Raw genomic sequence first — 16,826 nt, 5'->3', positions numbered from 1 at the left:
ATAGTTTAAAGATGCTTTTTCTATAGTATGCAAAAATGGCCTATTAACACATTTTGGTTTAAAAGCCCTTGTTCTTTTTTAGTTCATAATAAATATAGATGATCTTTGGAGAATTTTCCTCTTTCCACGTTTTTAATTTCCACTCTGAGTAAAGGATTTATATAAATATCTATATTTATAGAAGTCTTCAACAAGTTTAAGTTAGAAGAGAGGAGTTGTTTAAGGATTTCCTGCCCTTCCCTTTCCATAGTTAGCCTTTTCTAGTGTGGTATGTGCACTGCTTCCGTGATGAGTTATAGACTGTGCTATTGTCCCCGTTGCCTTTTCTTTCCCCTTTATGCCTTAAATAGAAATAAATAATTGACACTGCAACTACATGTGGCCATGGGAATGATCTTGTTTACGTTTGCCTTGGTTCAAGATTATCATCTTGGTCTTTGGCTTTTTATTTTCCGGATTTTTTTTTTTTTTTTTTTTGCAGGCCTCCCCCTGCTCCCCCACTGCCCCCAACATGTAATAGATTGAACTATAATATTGCTGGACAATCTTTTTAAGGTATTTTCATACACTTTTAAGAAGCATCTCATCTTCTTGAAGGTTGTTTTGACTATTTGAAACAAATTCTCTCTCTGTGGTGGCAGGAATGTTTATGATTGACCTTGCAAGAACTTCCTCCTTCCTTTTTTCAGCCCCCCTACCAATTACTGCAAAAAGACTTGGTGTTTCATGATACGCTCTTTCTAAATATATTACCTATAGACGATTTTGTAATTGAAGTGAATCAGTTAATGAATTTAAACAGAAATAAATACAGGAGAAATACATAGTTTTTTGAAAAACTTGTTTTGATTGGCATTTATCCTTCTATCATTTTAGGTATATAAAGGTATTTGAGTCTTGTGTCTTAAGTATGTGTACTATCTTAGTAAAGTGCAAAATCTTCATAGTTTTTCTGCTTGTTTTTACATGTTTTCCCTAACATCTTAGAAAATGGTCACTCATTCCTCTGCTCTGGTTTGTGTTTAGAAGAGGAAAAGGTTTTCTTGGAACAGCTAAAAGTCTAAAATGGAGGTGGCACTGCACCCCTGATGCATGGCCTTTAATTTTTATTGTCAGCTGAGTCTAGCCGTGTCTGCAATAAGTATCTACGCTAATGTACAAAGTATGCTAGTGATAATTATGCTGAACTAGTGCTCTGATAAATACGCCTGACAAGTATTCAAACTTTCATTCTGAAAAGTTCTTTTTTAGATATGAAAATATTGTCCAGTAGTTCAGAGTTTTATAGCCATTGAATACTTCTTTCAAATGGTACTCCTATATAGTACTTGACATAACTTCATGTAGTATAGGTAGGCTTTTCTTTCGTGTACCCTATTATATGGAATCAGATGCTAAAATTTTGTTAAAACTGTACAAATTTTTGTCTCTATTTTTATGACTGGAAATTCAGTGACTGAAATACTTGTAAGCATATGAAATAGTGAATGGTCATGTGCTTGCTGTTCCACCTTATAAACAAAGTTAATGAGAGGAGCTGATGATGACAGTCTTAACTCCATGCTTCATGCCCCTTTTTCCATTTTGTCACTGTGTGGGTGTTACCTTGACTTAGTACACTGCACGTAGCTCTGTGTAATTTGGAAAACCAGTTTGTGCGCCTGCATTGCTCTGCTCTGTGTGACTTCTTTACTGTAAATAAATTTTCAGATTATATTTGTGCAGTTTATTCCGTAATACTAAAGGCTCTATTTTGCTTGTTAAAAAGGTGTTTTGTTGCACATTATTTCTCTGCTGGTGTACTAACTTGGTGTATATATACTTATTTTGCTTGTCATATTTTTCTGATCTGATGAACATGTAGAATACAAAAATCAATGAGTATGCAACTTTGGAAAACACAAAGTTTTTCATAACCACAAAGCAGAAGAAACTGTCCATTAACATGTTCAGTTATATGATAATTCTGACTCCCTTCTTCTCCCTGTGTTTCTGATCTGGGTTTGCCTGGCATGGGAGACATTTGTATGGCGAAGTTAAGGGCTGCATTACTGCTTGACTGCATGAGTAGGTGTATAGCCATGCCAGTGTTCTGGATCAGACATCAAGGTTGCCAGTCTCCCAGTGCTCAGGCTATTGTAAGGATTTTGAGGAGAAAAGTATAAAATATGATTGGTCTGCCAGTTAATTTTACTTCATAACAAATTCTGTTAGACTTGCAAAATGAAATCATGTGCAGGTTTCCCTTCAGTCATTGTTTCAGGGGGAATTTTTTGGGGGGGATGGTTGGTTCACTTTTGACTGGTAAAATGAGATTGAGAACTGTGCAGACACTTTAAGGCAAGTGACTTAAGTCACTGCCCTCACTCCTGGCTCTTTGGTTGAGCCAGACAGCATTGGTGTGACTTCTTTTGCTCATCAGGTAAGTTTCAAAACAAAAGAAACCCCACAATACAAACCTCCACATAAAAATGACACACTTGTTGAATCCCAAGGGTAGGGAAAAGGTTTTCCAATGATGGAGAATGTTACCATTTCCTGATGGTGGTGTTAGTTTGCAGAACACCCTTAAATAACTGTCAAGGACATGTGCTCATTAGCCCTTCATATGTTAAACTTCCTTAGTCTTTCAGTAGGTCTGAGTTTGGGGGAATTTTTTGTTTTTACCTGAATGTGTGTTGAAGCTATGCTCTAGATGACTGTTAAGTTCAAGGAAGGAACATCTATTGTCTTTTCCCATTCTCTCCTTCAGCACGCCTGCCCCATGCAGACATGTAGCACCCCTGTTCCTGTGCTGACAGAACAGTGCAGGTTAGAAGGTTGCTTGGATTCAGGTGTGTGCTAGTGCACACAGAGCAGAGCTTACCGATCCTGGGCTTGCATGGATAGCTCTGGAAGCTATTTATACTTTATTGTCTGCCTCTTCCTCTCCTTTCCCAACCACTAGGAAAATGAAAACAGTATGGTTATTCATTCTAGATAACTTGAAGATGTTTATCCCTGTCATAAGTAAGGTCTAAGGCAAGATAATTAACATGAAGACAGAAATAGAAACTATATGTTGATAGCAAAAGATCAGCAAGTATATATAGTGGGAGTACAGGGATTACATAAAGAGCACCCTCCAAGGGCAAATGTAAAAGTCTGCCAGGGATGAGAGAAAATAATAGACTATAGTGTTCTGATTTATAGCTCGTAGGTGATAATTTTAAGTTTACAGAATTACCAACACATTTAATTTCATGTTAATTTTCTTCTCCAGATTGTTAGCTTTGCTAATGTAGTTATCATCAATGAACAGTCATTTTTGTGACTTGCCTTTTTTTTTCTACTCCTGTGGTCTCGTTTCCTCATCTTCTGTGCCTTACCTGTTTTACTGCATGTGGAGATTAAATTATGGAACTATTTATGGCATTCAGTCACTTTGTGTTCCCACTATTCCATATACTCATTTGACTCCTTGTTCCTCCTTTCATCCCCAAGTAATCAAAAAATGCTCTCTGTTAAATTTCTCTGCCTGGGAAGTGCTATTAGTGGAGGATCTGTCAGGTGCTATTGATGTTAGGGAGTACTTTAGGTGTTCATCGAGCATCTTGTCTGCAGTTTTTAGAACTCAACTTTTAAAACTTGAGCCCCAGAATCTGTACCTTTCAAGGGAAAGATGAAACCTGAGAAAGTAGGGCAGACTGTTGTCATGTCATACTATTCTTACCTGTTTGGTTTCCCTGATTCTTGTTGCCCAAAGTACAGCTGCATCCCATTGCACTGATGAAGTTTGTGTTCCTTAGTATCAGACATTATTTGGTATCTGGATGACAACATTAAGCAGGTGATCTCCTTGCCCTTGTTCTCTTTCTGTAGGTCACTAGGGAGTCTCAAAGAGAAGACAGAAAGCAGCAAACTCTCTGAAGACAAGGGAGGAGAAAACCTGCACTCTGATAATATCAGAACATCAAATCCAGAAGTTCTGATAGTCTTGCCCTGTTCTTGTTTCAGACAGTTCATTAGCATGTGGTTAACAAATGTTACAGGACCTGAACACCACAGAAGGAACATTGCAACACTGTCAGGATTTTGTAATGGTGGTTTTGTAACTTTGTTGGTTTCCACAATAGATCTCAGGGCTCTCAACATAATGCTGCTACCTTAGATAACACTTCATTAAATTAAGCAGGGGTAGTGAAAACTTGTTTTCCTTTTGAGAAAGTAAGTCCTCTGTTTTTTAATAATTCAAGGTAGTTTATTTAGTCAGCTAATTGAGACATTGCAGACTGCATTTTTGTTCTACTCAAGCATAGCAGTAAGGATGTTAGACCACTTCAAAGTGATTGTTTTTGTTATTTTCTTTTTCCCAGACTACTAGTTCCCAGTTTATTCTGCATTGCGAATGGAGTGTCAATATGCAATCATCTTGTTTTGCCTGAATTGTTTCTTTAAGAGTGGCTGGTGACATAACCTTACCAAAAAATAATGATAATGATAAAATGGAACAGACTAGGACTGATTTTTTTTCTTTGTCTTTTTAAACGGACAAAGTAAAAACCTAGTGTGTATCAGTAGAAGACTCAATGTTTATTTTTAAATCTGGAGAACACAGTGTGAAAAAATTGTTTTGTGAGGTGTTAAACGTCAAAAATAGTTGGTTTGTTTACAGATAACACAGTAATTTAGCAGGCTATAGTTGTTTTAGATTACAAAGTTATATTTGAAAGATGGCTGTAGTAAGACTTGTAAAGTCATTTTTCCTTGGGTCTCAGTAATGTGTAGGTGGCCTTGAGGATAGAAATCAGGTATTTTTAATGTCTTCATGGGATCTGGGCATAAAAATTTAAGTCTAGAGCTACAAAGGGGTGCAAGTGCCTAGAATCTACCTGTCCTACTTTAAGCAGTGAAGTCCAAAATAGGGCTTTTGAAGACTTTTACGATCACTGGACTGCTAGCTAAGTGTGTCAAAGCTTCTTATATAAAGGTCTGCAGCTAAGTTGCCAAAGGCTTCATTCTGTTGAGCAGCTCAAACTGCCTCCTGTGTAGGCCCTATGAGGCTCTACAAAAGAAATATTCTTTCCACCTGTTATCCACAGAGATGCTGCAGTCACCTTGGTAGCCTCAGAGTATGCCAAATGACTCTGATGCTGTAGCAGGTTGAAGGGGGGACCTTCTTTACTTTCTTATCAGTAGCTGTAGCGTTCACCTCAGATGTAGAAAGCCTGTTTTCCTTTTACGCTCAGGTGATTCATGACCATATTTTCCAGATGAGCATCCTGACTGCTGGTCTATGGAGTCATGCTTGGTGCTTCCTCTTCCGAAGTCTTTAAGACACTTGACGACCTAATTCCAGGGCAAGGGCAGGATTCAAGACATATTCGGCATGGTTTTCTGTGTGAGCTCAGGTGGTTCACTGCTTGGCATGATGGCTGTTTATGAATCCTCCTCTTAGGTATCTGTGTTTCTGGGTACAGGTCGTGAGCTTGGGAAGTCAGACCTGTTCTTGGCTGTGTTGAGTGGCTGGATAGCCACTGCATCCCATCTTCCTGGGAGTTCAGAGAGAGGAAAGGAGCTGCTGTTTCTTCTTGTCTTTCTGTCCTTCAGGCACCCAGTACGTTAGGTGCTTCTGGAGCACTGGAGGTTTGTTACATATTACTCTTCTTTCAGAGTTTAGTCTAATCTCACTGGCAGCATGTACACCAGTTGTTGAGTTGTCCTTCAGAATACCTTCTCTTTTCCCAAGCTGAGCTTATTTTTAAGCGAGGATCTCTAAGAAGAGGTGCTAGGAAGTTGGTCCGAGTAGTCTTTCATGCTAACATAACTTTTACACTAAAGTAACTTTACAATAGCAGAGAGTTTGACTATTAAATAGGGATTTTAGCTTGTGGCACAATAAGCATCCTTAACTTTAAGCAAGTAAGTAGAGCCCATGGAAATAGAGAAGGCTATTCATGTGAATAGTTATACATGATTAAATATTTATTAAATAAGGCTTTAAACTTATGACTGTTTATTGTTTGCAAGTATTTCATAAAGCTTGATGCTTCTCTCATAACCCTGTGTTACAGTAAAATGAACTAAATGCACTTAACGATTTTGACTTCATTAGAAATTTTGATCTGAAGCTGCGTAGGAGAGTTCCAAATAGCTTGTAAAAGCTTAGCTTAATGAATTACTTTAAATGTTAATGATTTTTTTTAAATGGTTCTTGATTTTTTTAAAAAAAAACCCACACAAAAGCAAAATCAAAAAAACCCTACCCCAAAACCCAACAAACCCCCCCCAAAAAACTTCACCTAAAAACCTGTGTCCTGTGCTACTTTCTGGGAAAAGTTCAGAAACTGGAATACAAATAAACCAGCAAATGTCAGAAATGTAGCTTTCATACCTCGTCACTGCTGTTGGTAGTTCAGCTTGTCTCTTAAAACCCTGCCAGCAGATTTCTGATGAAGCTCCTGTTAACAAAAAAAACCCCAAACCAAACCCCCCTAAAGAACCCAAGCAAACCAACAAAAGCAACCCCCAACCATCCCAAAACAAAAAACTTTGATGGTTTATGAGGTTTGGAATGAGTTTTTCATAAATTGCGCAAGGTAATTAGTGCATATAGCTGCTTACAAGAAATCTTCAAAACAAAATTCTCCCTGTAATGGGGGGAAAAAGTATTTTCCCAAATCAATTCCTCCTAATCTCTAGATTTCAGTCCGTGTATTTTTTCCACAAAATTACCAAAAGGTATTGACCTGAGGGATTTGTTTTCCATTCCGAAGTCTTGAAATTTTCCTCCTGGCTAATTACAGCCTATTACTCTAGACTTTGGTCCTTTAGCAGTAACATTTTCCATCTTAAGATGGGTTGTCCCATTCCAGTGAAGAGCATGTTGTCTGAGTGCTGAATGGAATTACTACCAGTGGAAACTATGCTGCAAGAGGCTCGATAAAGCAGCTGCTGTGCAAACCTCAGCTGTTTTTTCCATCCTCCCGAGCGCTGGTAATTAGCATAGGGAAGCTGACTAATGTGCTGACGTCACCTCTTTCCAGTCGCAGCTTACATTTTGTTCCTGACTGCCTCAAAGCATGCAGGACTTTGTTCAGGAATTCGCTGTCACATACAGGATGCTCTGAAACCTTTTTTTTTTTTTTTTTTTTTGAGGGGCAGGACTTGTTTCCCTTATAAACGCTGCCTGCAGGACCAACAGCTTCCTTAAAAGTCATTGGTTTCTGTGGAACAGCAAGTATCGCTTTGGCAAAGCGCAAAATGCATTTTAGAAATTTTAACTACAGTTTTAGTTCTTTGATTGCCTGTGTGGCAGATAGCGATGTCTTCAATCAAGCAGAAACAAGGGTATGCTTTATCTTTTATTTCTGTGAACTACTGGAATACTGAAGTATATAGGTGCTGTTTCAAATTGTTTAAAAAGCCTTGGTAGCTTTTTGACTTGTAAGAAAATTTCGGTTTGATGTAAGGGTCTTGGGTCTTACAAGTCTGCGACAGTATGCTCTGATATGAATGACTCTAACTCTGGAAATTATTAGATCTTAAGCAATGTTTTTGAAAATGATCAGAAGTTTACCTTGACTTCCTTGACTGTATAGTGTATTCTTCACTTGCATATGCATTTTCAGCAAATGTTTAGATTATAATTTTGGTAGTAAGATTCCTTTAATTTATAGTACACTTTATACTTTTTGTGGGATTTTTTGGCTGGCACTATAGTTAAGAGCATAATGTTTAAAACTATAAGAAGTCCTCTCAGATTTATATTTAACTGATTAGAATTAATACAGTGTAAGTAATCCAGTCCTGATACAGTGAATTGTTGACTAAGATACCTTAAGGACAAAAATAACATTTTGTTTAGTGTCATATTGCTACCATGATGTATATGACCTCTACAATCACACACACTTTAAAAAACTATACATGCTGCACAAACCTTGCATGTACTCTCTGAGTTTAAATGTTGAATGCGAACTTTGAAATGCAATTTAGCATGGGGTTGGCTTACATTTCACTCTTGTATCCAGCTCTCTCTGGAGTACAGGAGGCTAACAAATACAGGTTTTGCATGTGGATGGTCCTGGTCTGGTTTCAGAGCTCATTTTGAAGAAGCTTAAGTGTGGCTCAGCAAGAAGCAGGACAGCTCTGATTTTAAAATGTCTTTGAAACATGGTAGCTCTGTACACAGCTGTGGAGAGTTTGTGAAGCAGAGCTTTTCAGGAAGGAAAATGAAATTTTGAAGTAATTGCTGCCTTCTTACGTAATCTTTGTTGCTTTTTTCTACTAATTGAAAATGTAACAGTGAAAAAAAAATGAGGCAATGTCATTTTACATACTTGTTTATTTTGGCTTTGTATTGAACTTCTAGTAAGTTTTTATGAAGAGAAAATATCTGAAATCTGAATGCTTGATCTATTGCCATCACTGAAATAAGGCTTGTGACTGGTTACTGTGTTCTCAGTGTGAGCCTGAAACACTTTGCAAGAGCATGGCAGCTTCAGAACCTCCTGCTTCTTTCTCCTCCTTTGGTCTGGCATCCTGAAGTAAGAGTGGAAGCACTCGTCATATAAATGATATGAAAAATAGCCAAGTTAGGTTTGTGTAGATGCCCTAGGAGCATAAACCTGAAGTGTGAAATGGAGATAGCCAGCTGTTGGCAAAGGTGCTTCAGTCTTTTCATGCAGATAGGACAGCAGAGTAACTCAGCTGCGGATTCATGAAGGTATGAGGTTCAGTTCCTACTCTTACCACGCAGTCAAAACAGAAAGTGTGTCAGGGGTCCTACAGGAGCTGTATGGTTAGTACTTACAATTTTTTTAGGAAAGATAGTGGGAGCCTTTTTAGAATTTGGTTCCAGAAATAGAAGAGGCTATTAAACTTGAGCTCAGTAATAATATGTTCATTTTCCTAAATGAAAGTAGCAGCTATTAGAACAGGAGATGTTCATGAACTTCATTATGCATGCTGAGTCACTGAAGAAAATTACACTTAGCTTGCAAATATGCTTTTTTCTTTTTTCTCTACTAAAACTGTTGTGTTGGTTTCCTTGAAAATTGCACACTTAGACAAAGGCATGCTTGGCAGACTTTTTTCAAGGCCTTTGGATATTAATTTTATAAGGCAAGCATTTCTTTCCAATATAACAATACTACTATTTCTATTATGACACTAAATCAGAGTATCGTGTCCAACACTTATTGATGACGACAGTATATTTTTTTTTAATCAGGAAGAAGCTGCTATAGAGAAAACAAGTGGTAGGTTAGAAAAATTAATTATAACAGAGAGAAGAAAACTAAATCTAAGCTGTTACAAATACATCAGTGTTCAAGAGCGATAGTATGCCCCTACTAGTAACTGCAATTTATTTCTGTATTTCTTTAGAGAAAATGTAGAGTGTTGCATATTCACTTTCTACTCTGGTTCTTTCTCTTCAGGCCAAATTTGAATCGCTGTTTAGAACATACGACAGAGATATCACCTTTCAGTATTTTAAGAGCTTCAAAAGAGTACGAATAAATTTCAGTAACCCTTTATCTGCAGCGGATGCTAGAATCCAGTTGCACAAGACAGAGTTCCTTGGAAAGGAAATAAAACTGTATTTTGCTCAGGTAAGTCTTTTTGTGATTATCCTTACGCGGTGCTAAAGCATAACTTACTCGTGATAAGCTTCCACAGGTCTTCAGTCATGCTGATGAACACTGTTAAGTTTTTCAGGTCGATTAGAGAATCACAGGTTGTTCCAAAGCTACAAGTATTTGGAGGCTGTCGCATATTTTGTATTTATGTCTCCCTCTGTATTGTTTTGATAACCTTGGGGAAAAGGGAGTAGATGATAGTAATCAGCATAGTCAAAGATAGAGTTTAACGGGGTGGGGGAAGCCAAGTGTGCTCTGCCAACAGTATACACACACATACACGCTCAAATGGTATCTGAGGGAATTCAAAGTGTAGAGCTCATCTGTAGTGCACATCTCTGCCTGTTGATCCCTCTATCACTACTGCAAATCGTTTGTTTAGCATGTTTGTATTTGGAGATCACTGTCAGTGTAGCTCTTTAGCTGGCTAGCATCTGCTGCTAAAGATGTGAAACTCTCAGGTTCTGGTAATCTGGGTGCTTTTTGGTAGCTGCTGTGTATTTTCCTCCATACATTTAATGGGAAAATTAATCTATGTGTGTCTGTTTCAGATGTCCCTAGGGACAGTCCTGAAGGAGCCAGTTTATTTATATACCTTCTAGAATTCTCACCACTCTCACTTGTGGTAATGAGTTTCAACACCATTTGTCATTAGGCCTTAAAGCCCATATTCAGCTTCCTCCTACTTCGGTATTTTAAGGACAGATGTTTTCTGGTGAAATTTTTGTAAAACTCCATAATGAGAAGATGCGGATGTGCATACTTCATTGCATGTTTCATCAGAGTTAATGAATGTGGTGGCTTGTCTGTATTTTGTATACTGGGTCTTTCATGCAGCTCTCTTCAATATTATAGTTACATGCTGCCACCTTGAGTGCCTGTTACAGCATAACATCTATCCAAACTTTAAAATTCCTCCTAAATGATGGATTTGTTGATGATAGTGCAACAGCTTTGGCTTTTATGCTCATTTCAGACTTTGCACATTGGAAGCTCACATTTGGCACCACCAAATCCAGACAAACAGTTTTTGATTTCACCTCCTGCCTCTCCACCTGTTGATTGGAAGCAAGTAGAAGATGCTACTCCAGTCATTAACTATGACCTTTTATATGCTATCTCCAAGTTAGGACCAGGTAAGGACTAGAAACACTAGAATGTTCGTTGAGTAAAACACCTTTTAAACTTCCTGAATTTCTAGAACTTTTCAAATTAATTACTATCTACCAATTAAATTTGTAATATCAGAAAAAGTATTAGTAAATGGTATAGTTTCTTATGCATGTAGTAATTCCACAGGATCACTTGGAGGGCCCAGACCTCCACAATGTGATCAGTTATGTGATTTGTAAAGAGTATGAATGTTGCTTCACTATATTAGCTTGTTCATCAGAATTTTCAAGAAGCAGCTTCCTAAAAATGAAGAGGCAATTGTGTAGTTACACACCTTTTGAAGGGATGGGAAAGTCCTGTTTCAGACAATGACAATGAACCAGTTAACAGCTGTGTAGCGCTGTGTTAGAATTACCTCTGCATCTGAGATAGTATGTGTAGGAGGGAAACTATCAGTATCAACCTAATTTTCTCTTGGAGTTAAGAGTGAGAGATTTCTGCCACTCCTTGCTCCTTCTAATTTTCATCTGCTGCAATTTATTCATTTATTGGAAAAGGTAAGGAAAGAAGTTTATATCAGGATCATCTTTTTTTCCCACTGTCCAAACTAAAGGAGATATTATGAATTTATTCCTACCCCTTATTTCTAGTGCTGTCACATAAGTTGCTTGTCATTTCAGCTAACCGTGCTGTGTAGACTGTTTATAGATCTATTAATTAAAAATAGCACCGCAGATAGGAGAAACAGGAGAATCAGAAATAGATGTAAAGTTCCACTAAACTCTTATTTTAAGCATGGTTCTGCTTTTCAGTGATTAGTGATCACATTGCTTGATGTCATTTTATTCCTCTGTTAAGACAATCTTTTTAATGAGAATTGGTGCAAATTATATTTCCCAAAATCTACAACTCTTGGTTTAACTTGTTTGCAACTGTACTATTAAATTTAAGGGAGAGAAAAAATGGCCACATTTTATAGTAGTATCAAAGAGAGTAAAAACTGTAGTCTGAATCAATTTTCTGTAGTATTTTTATATACCTGTTTACCTACCAGCTTAGGGAACATGTCTTATGCCAGTAGTAAAGAGTGGGAAAGAGAGTAGTGCAGAACTTTCAGCTCCATGCATCAGCTCTCTATGTAGTAGCTTATAGTTCACTCTGTGTCGGTGATATCGAAAGATTCTGGTGAAAATAATGTGCAGAACAGTGTTAGAGCACCTCTGTGTGAGGTGGGAAGAACTGCATCCAGCTTTCTTAACACTAAAAGCATGTGCAGGAAAGGAAGATCCTGTGGTTTTGCCATCATTCAGGAAAACGTCTTCCTGAGTGTGGTACAGGAAGATACCTGTCTAAAAAGATAGATAATCTTGTATGCTTTAAAATGGCAAGGACCCACCAAGAAGACTTACGACTGCTCATGTAGAATGCTTTCTTGAATACTTAGGGTGATGTACGTAAACTTGCTTTTAAGAGAACAGCTGAGCTATGTTGCTTTGAAAACAGAACCTAAATACTCCCGGATGGTAAATGTGACTGTTGGAAATCCACTTGCCTGCACTATCTAATGAGTTGTGGCATCAAGCTTTTGTCATCAGTGTATTACTTACACATTTTTATGTATTCCTTTCTTCTTAGTAATTTCTTTCATACTTTTCTGCAGAATGGATCCTTTTTAACCAGTTTTGCTAATATTTTAACTTTCAGGAGAAAAGTATGAGCTACATGCTGCAACTGACACTACTCCTAGTGTTGTCGTCCACGTATGTGAGAGTGACCAGGAAAACGATGTGGAAGAAGAAGCGAAGAAACCCAAACCAAAAATTATTCAGACGAGAAGGCCAGATTATACTCCTACCCATTTAAGTTGAACTGCTGTTGTTTTTTGGTAGACATATGTAAGGGAAACATTTACTGTGGTAACAGCAGGTCACAGGTTTGGTGGCAACAGCAGCAGTTATAGTAGGAGAAATTCCAGTATAAGTTTGCTCAGAAAAAATACAGGAAGTTTCATCCTTGTTTTTGATGCTGCGGGTTGCTGGATGTCATGAGTGTATTCCCAGATCACTGGGAACGAAAGATAGGCAGAAGATGACATTTTGAAACATAACAGGACAAACTAGGTTGTTGGGGGAGGGGGGCAGGGGAGTACTGTAGGCTGTTCCATTATAAAGCAACTGGGGGAAGCTTTCTTTGTTCTGACTCACATAAGTCCTCAAACTAATAGGCTAGTCATTGTGTGGAGTACATAGTGATAACAGAGGTGGTTTTAAAGATTAAAGTATGGGAATTGTAAACCTTTTTCTTATAATAGATTTTGTGCATGTGTATTCTTGGTCTTCTAAAGTAACTTTGCATTATTTTCTATAGTTTCTCACATGTTTCTGGAAATCTGGGAAATTGTTTAAAGTATTTATTATCTCAGCATCCCGGACTTACTACTAGATGTGTATATACATATATATTTATATTTGTTTTTATTGGCACTCATTTTCCAGCAGGCATACAAATTCTTCAGCACCTTATTTTGGTGCTATGTAACTTGTGCTTTTAAAATTTTAACCTTTTAAATGCCTGTATATAGGGTTTTATCTGGCAAAGTAATGGAAAAATGTGCAATAGGAAAGTTGTTTAAACAAGTTGATTTTAAATTATTTAAGTTTAATTTATATCTTCAATAACATCTGTTCGGTAGCTTTGGCTTTCTCATTTGGAAAAAAGTACTCTTAAACGTATAAATAAAGCTAATGCTGCGTATTCACAACAATGTAATTTTTCAGTGAAAAAAATGGTAACGGAGAGACATGAACTCTACTCAGTATGTGAATCTGCATTGTTGTGAGCAAAGGTTTAACAGTGATTGAAAAAATTGTACACAGTGTGTAGAACAGCGAAGAGAGGTGGAGTGCCTTTTCCTCGTTCATTCCTGATGTGAACTGTTCTACAAGCTGCACACTTGTATCTTTTTCTACGGGCTTTGTATGTCCATAAATATAAACTTTCTTAGCTTTGCTTCCAAAATAAGCTGGTATTTAGAAATGCTTAATGCCAAGTAATGATTCATACTGAAGTAATGGGTATATGTGGGAGAAGCTTTAGGGTTTTTTATATGTTAGTGTTTAAAGACAGTAGCTCATGACATACAAGTTCAGAGGAAGAGGGATGACAGAAGTGTATTTTATTACTTGTTTTTTAAAATGGAGATCCTCACTTTGACATAGATTTTAGTATTTTTTTTTAAGAGACAGTAACTGATATCTGTGGGAAAATATCACAGTTTTAGAAAGGGGATGTTTGAAGCTTCTCAACATGTGTTTTGGAAATCAAAGCATGGTTCTTTGTTGGTTTGCTTTTGTCACAGTTGGTCTGAGAATGAGTGTTGTAGCTGGAGTTAATATAAAGAAATGCATTCTGTGCCATTTGAAGCAAACAATGAGTTAAATGCCCAGATTCACACCTTGTTTTTTAAATATATAATACATATTTTAAAAAGTAAGATGTATAATGAAGCCAGCCCAAGCTGTGGTGCAGTGTAAGCACAGTGTTATTGAAAGCCTGTCATTATGCTAAGCAAAGTAGAAATTGTTATCCTGTGACTACTGAGAGCAGGAATATATTGAACTTTAGTAATACTTGCAGTTATGATCTTGTTTTGATTGGTATGCCCTGTAAACTGAAACAAACACTGGTGCTTAGTGTCTGTCTTGGACCTAACTCAAGTGGCACTCTCTCCATGTTAACAGTGTTAAGAAGAGCTAATGCCATGTATTGCTGAAGCAGTGTTTTATGGACATGGCATAGGAGTATTTTGTGTCACTGAGGTGTATCAATCAGCTGGATACATGTACTGCTTATTAACACACTAAATAAATAAATGAAATGGAGAGAGACTTTGTAGGTTTGTCACAACTGCCTTTAAGCATTTTCAAGATATTTTTTTTTCCATATTTTTCAAATTACTTCTGGACTTAGTGTTTCACTTCATTTAAATGAAAATTGTTGGAATAATTCCTGTTCTGTCCTTTTTCCATCTTTCCATGATTACCAATCAAAGCATTATGTTGCATTAGAAACCCAGGTAGCTGCTGTTCTGTTTCCTAGCAATCCTAAGAAAACAGTGCTACCTTTCACTTAAAAAGAACAGAATGTTAAATACCAATATGGTTTTCATCATTTTAGTACACTGACATCTGCCTGATAAGGTGGGCACTAGACACCATGGAAGTCTTGGGATGGTTACACTGTATTTCCCCTTCTGATGGTAATTGTGAAAAAAGGTTGTGAGATGGTAACTTGCCTGTGTTTCTGGATGTATATCCTGGCTTGTGCCACCTTCTGTTATCATTACTACAGTGTGCTACTTGCTTTTTCCAGTTTTGTTTTGGTTTTTTTTTAATGTTCAAATGAATGCTTAGTTGGTATTTTATACAGTTGTATAGTATGGGGCATATTTAAATTAAAATATTTTGTTGTCTTCTTAGATACGTTGTGGTATTTATGCATAAAACTAGTTGAAGATTTTGCGCCAAAATCTAAACTTTAAGCTTCCAAACATTTCTGATTTGAAAACAGTAAGAATATTGTCCCAGGCCACATCCTTACCAACCAAATGAATTTATTCAGAGAAAAGCTTTCCAGCCTTCTGCTTAAGAGACTTGCATGATCTCAAAGCATGAGCCATCTACTAATGAATAAAATACAGTCCAGAATATTCCAGTTAAAAACTAATTCTTCTGTGCCTGAAGTTGACCCTTTGTAATAAGGGTATCAACATCTTACTATTCTATAATAATCCTTGTGCATTCATAATATCCTTACCAGTTTTCTTCTACAACATGAATAATTTTATTTTAAAAGCTCTTGGAATATGAAAATATATCAGCATTTAAATGGCTTTACCTAGTAACTGCAAGTCTTCGTTGCAAAGCATGTTACGCAAAAATGCATTGAAGGTTTCACTCTTGATACGGGTAGAAATCCTTTCATGGTAAAAAGGAGTTATTGATATTAATGCTCATCATTCTTCTCTACTTACGACTGGGAAGTATTGATGTTTGTAAGAAATTGTTCCATACACAGAAGTGGTTTGAAACAGTGAAATGCTGCTGCTCATCAGTAGCAGGCCCATCAGGGGAATTCCTGTGTGGAGTAACAGAATGATTTAACAAAAGATAGAAGGTGAAATAGTAATTCCAACTGAGCCATCCTGCTTTATGGAGATGACCTCATTTCTTTTTCTTTTTGGAAGTAGAGCCCATGTTTTATTATTTGCCCTCTGCGTAAGGATCGCATACACAATCTCCTTAAATCTGTAAGCGATCACTAGCATTTGTCATTTTGCAAGACTTGTTACCAGCTTAGTGATACACATCCCTATCACTGGATTATGCATTTGTGCATGCATTACAGTAAGGACCTTACTTGTTACCAAGGTGAGTTCAACAACATCTAAGACTAAAGTGTGTTTCTAATCAGGGTTTTGTGTTTCAGAGCAGCAACATGTGTAGTAACTTTGATATTTGAAATACTGGACAAGCGTTTTAGTTGTTCTTCTTGTGTAGTCCAGACTTGTCAAGGGTGGGGAAGGAATGAACTCTAGCAATACTCTCTCATACCATGTTAACAGTTACAGCATGGATTTTGCCCTAGGCATAATCACCTGCCTAGTCAAGTTTTGCTTTGTCGCAGTAGAAAGAATGTCTTGAGGAAGACAAGTTCTTTAACTTGAAATTGTGATTTGTACCTGTAAAGCTTGCTTGCTTGTTCTGGTGTGTCCCAAACCCTCTCTTGAGTTCCAAACATACAAAATGATAGCAAGGGCTTGACCTTTACTCTAGGCGTAGACTTAAGTTAAGAAATGCACTTACCGAGTCTTGGGTTCAGCTGTTGTGCTGCTTCTGTCATCTTTGCTTTTATCCTGGCTCGCCCAACACACTTTAGAGACTTTCAGAAAATCATACCTGCTTCATGCTTTTCATAATTCATATTTGGATGTCTAAAAAGAAGAAAACAAAACAACCAATAATAATAAAGATAAGACATCCCCAAGGTACTGTACATTACAGTGCATAAAGCAAGACCACAGAGGTGACT

The 16,826-nt window shown here is 37.2% G+C and overlaps 1 protein-coding gene across 2 annotated transcripts in view; it reads left to right on the top strand.

Moving 5' to 3' along the window:
- Positions 1–15,213, top strand: part of RCAN1 (regulator of calcineurin 1) — a 40,665-nt gene extending 25,452 nt beyond the window's left edge. Inside the window, exons 1-4 of one of the 2 annotated variants that reach the window (XM_074858286.1) lie at positions 7,087–7,329; positions 9,423–9,596; positions 10,600–10,759; positions 12,441–15,213. In XM_074858286.1, the coding sequence (XP_074714387.1) occupies positions 7,243–7,329; positions 9,423–9,596; positions 10,600–10,759; positions 12,441–12,604 (585 nt within the window). In that variant the 5' untranslated portion in view covers positions 7,087–7,242 and the 3' untranslated portion in view covers positions 12,605–15,213. Of the gene's footprint in view, positions 1–7,086; positions 7,330–9,422; positions 9,597–10,599; positions 10,760–12,440 lie in introns of those variants that run through there. The other variant, XM_074858284.1, reaches the window with a different exon arrangement.
- Positions 15,214–16,826: the final 1,613 nt, after the last annotated feature.

Source organism: Strix uralensis, chromosome 2 (assembly GCF_047716275.1).
Source record: "Strix uralensis isolate ZFMK-TIS-50842 chromosome 2, bStrUra1, whole genome shotgun sequence".
Taxonomy (NCBI): domain Eukaryota; kingdom Metazoa; phylum Chordata; class Aves; order Strigiformes; family Strigidae; genus Strix; species Strix uralensis.
This window is presented reverse-complemented; position numbering and strand designations above follow the sequence as displayed.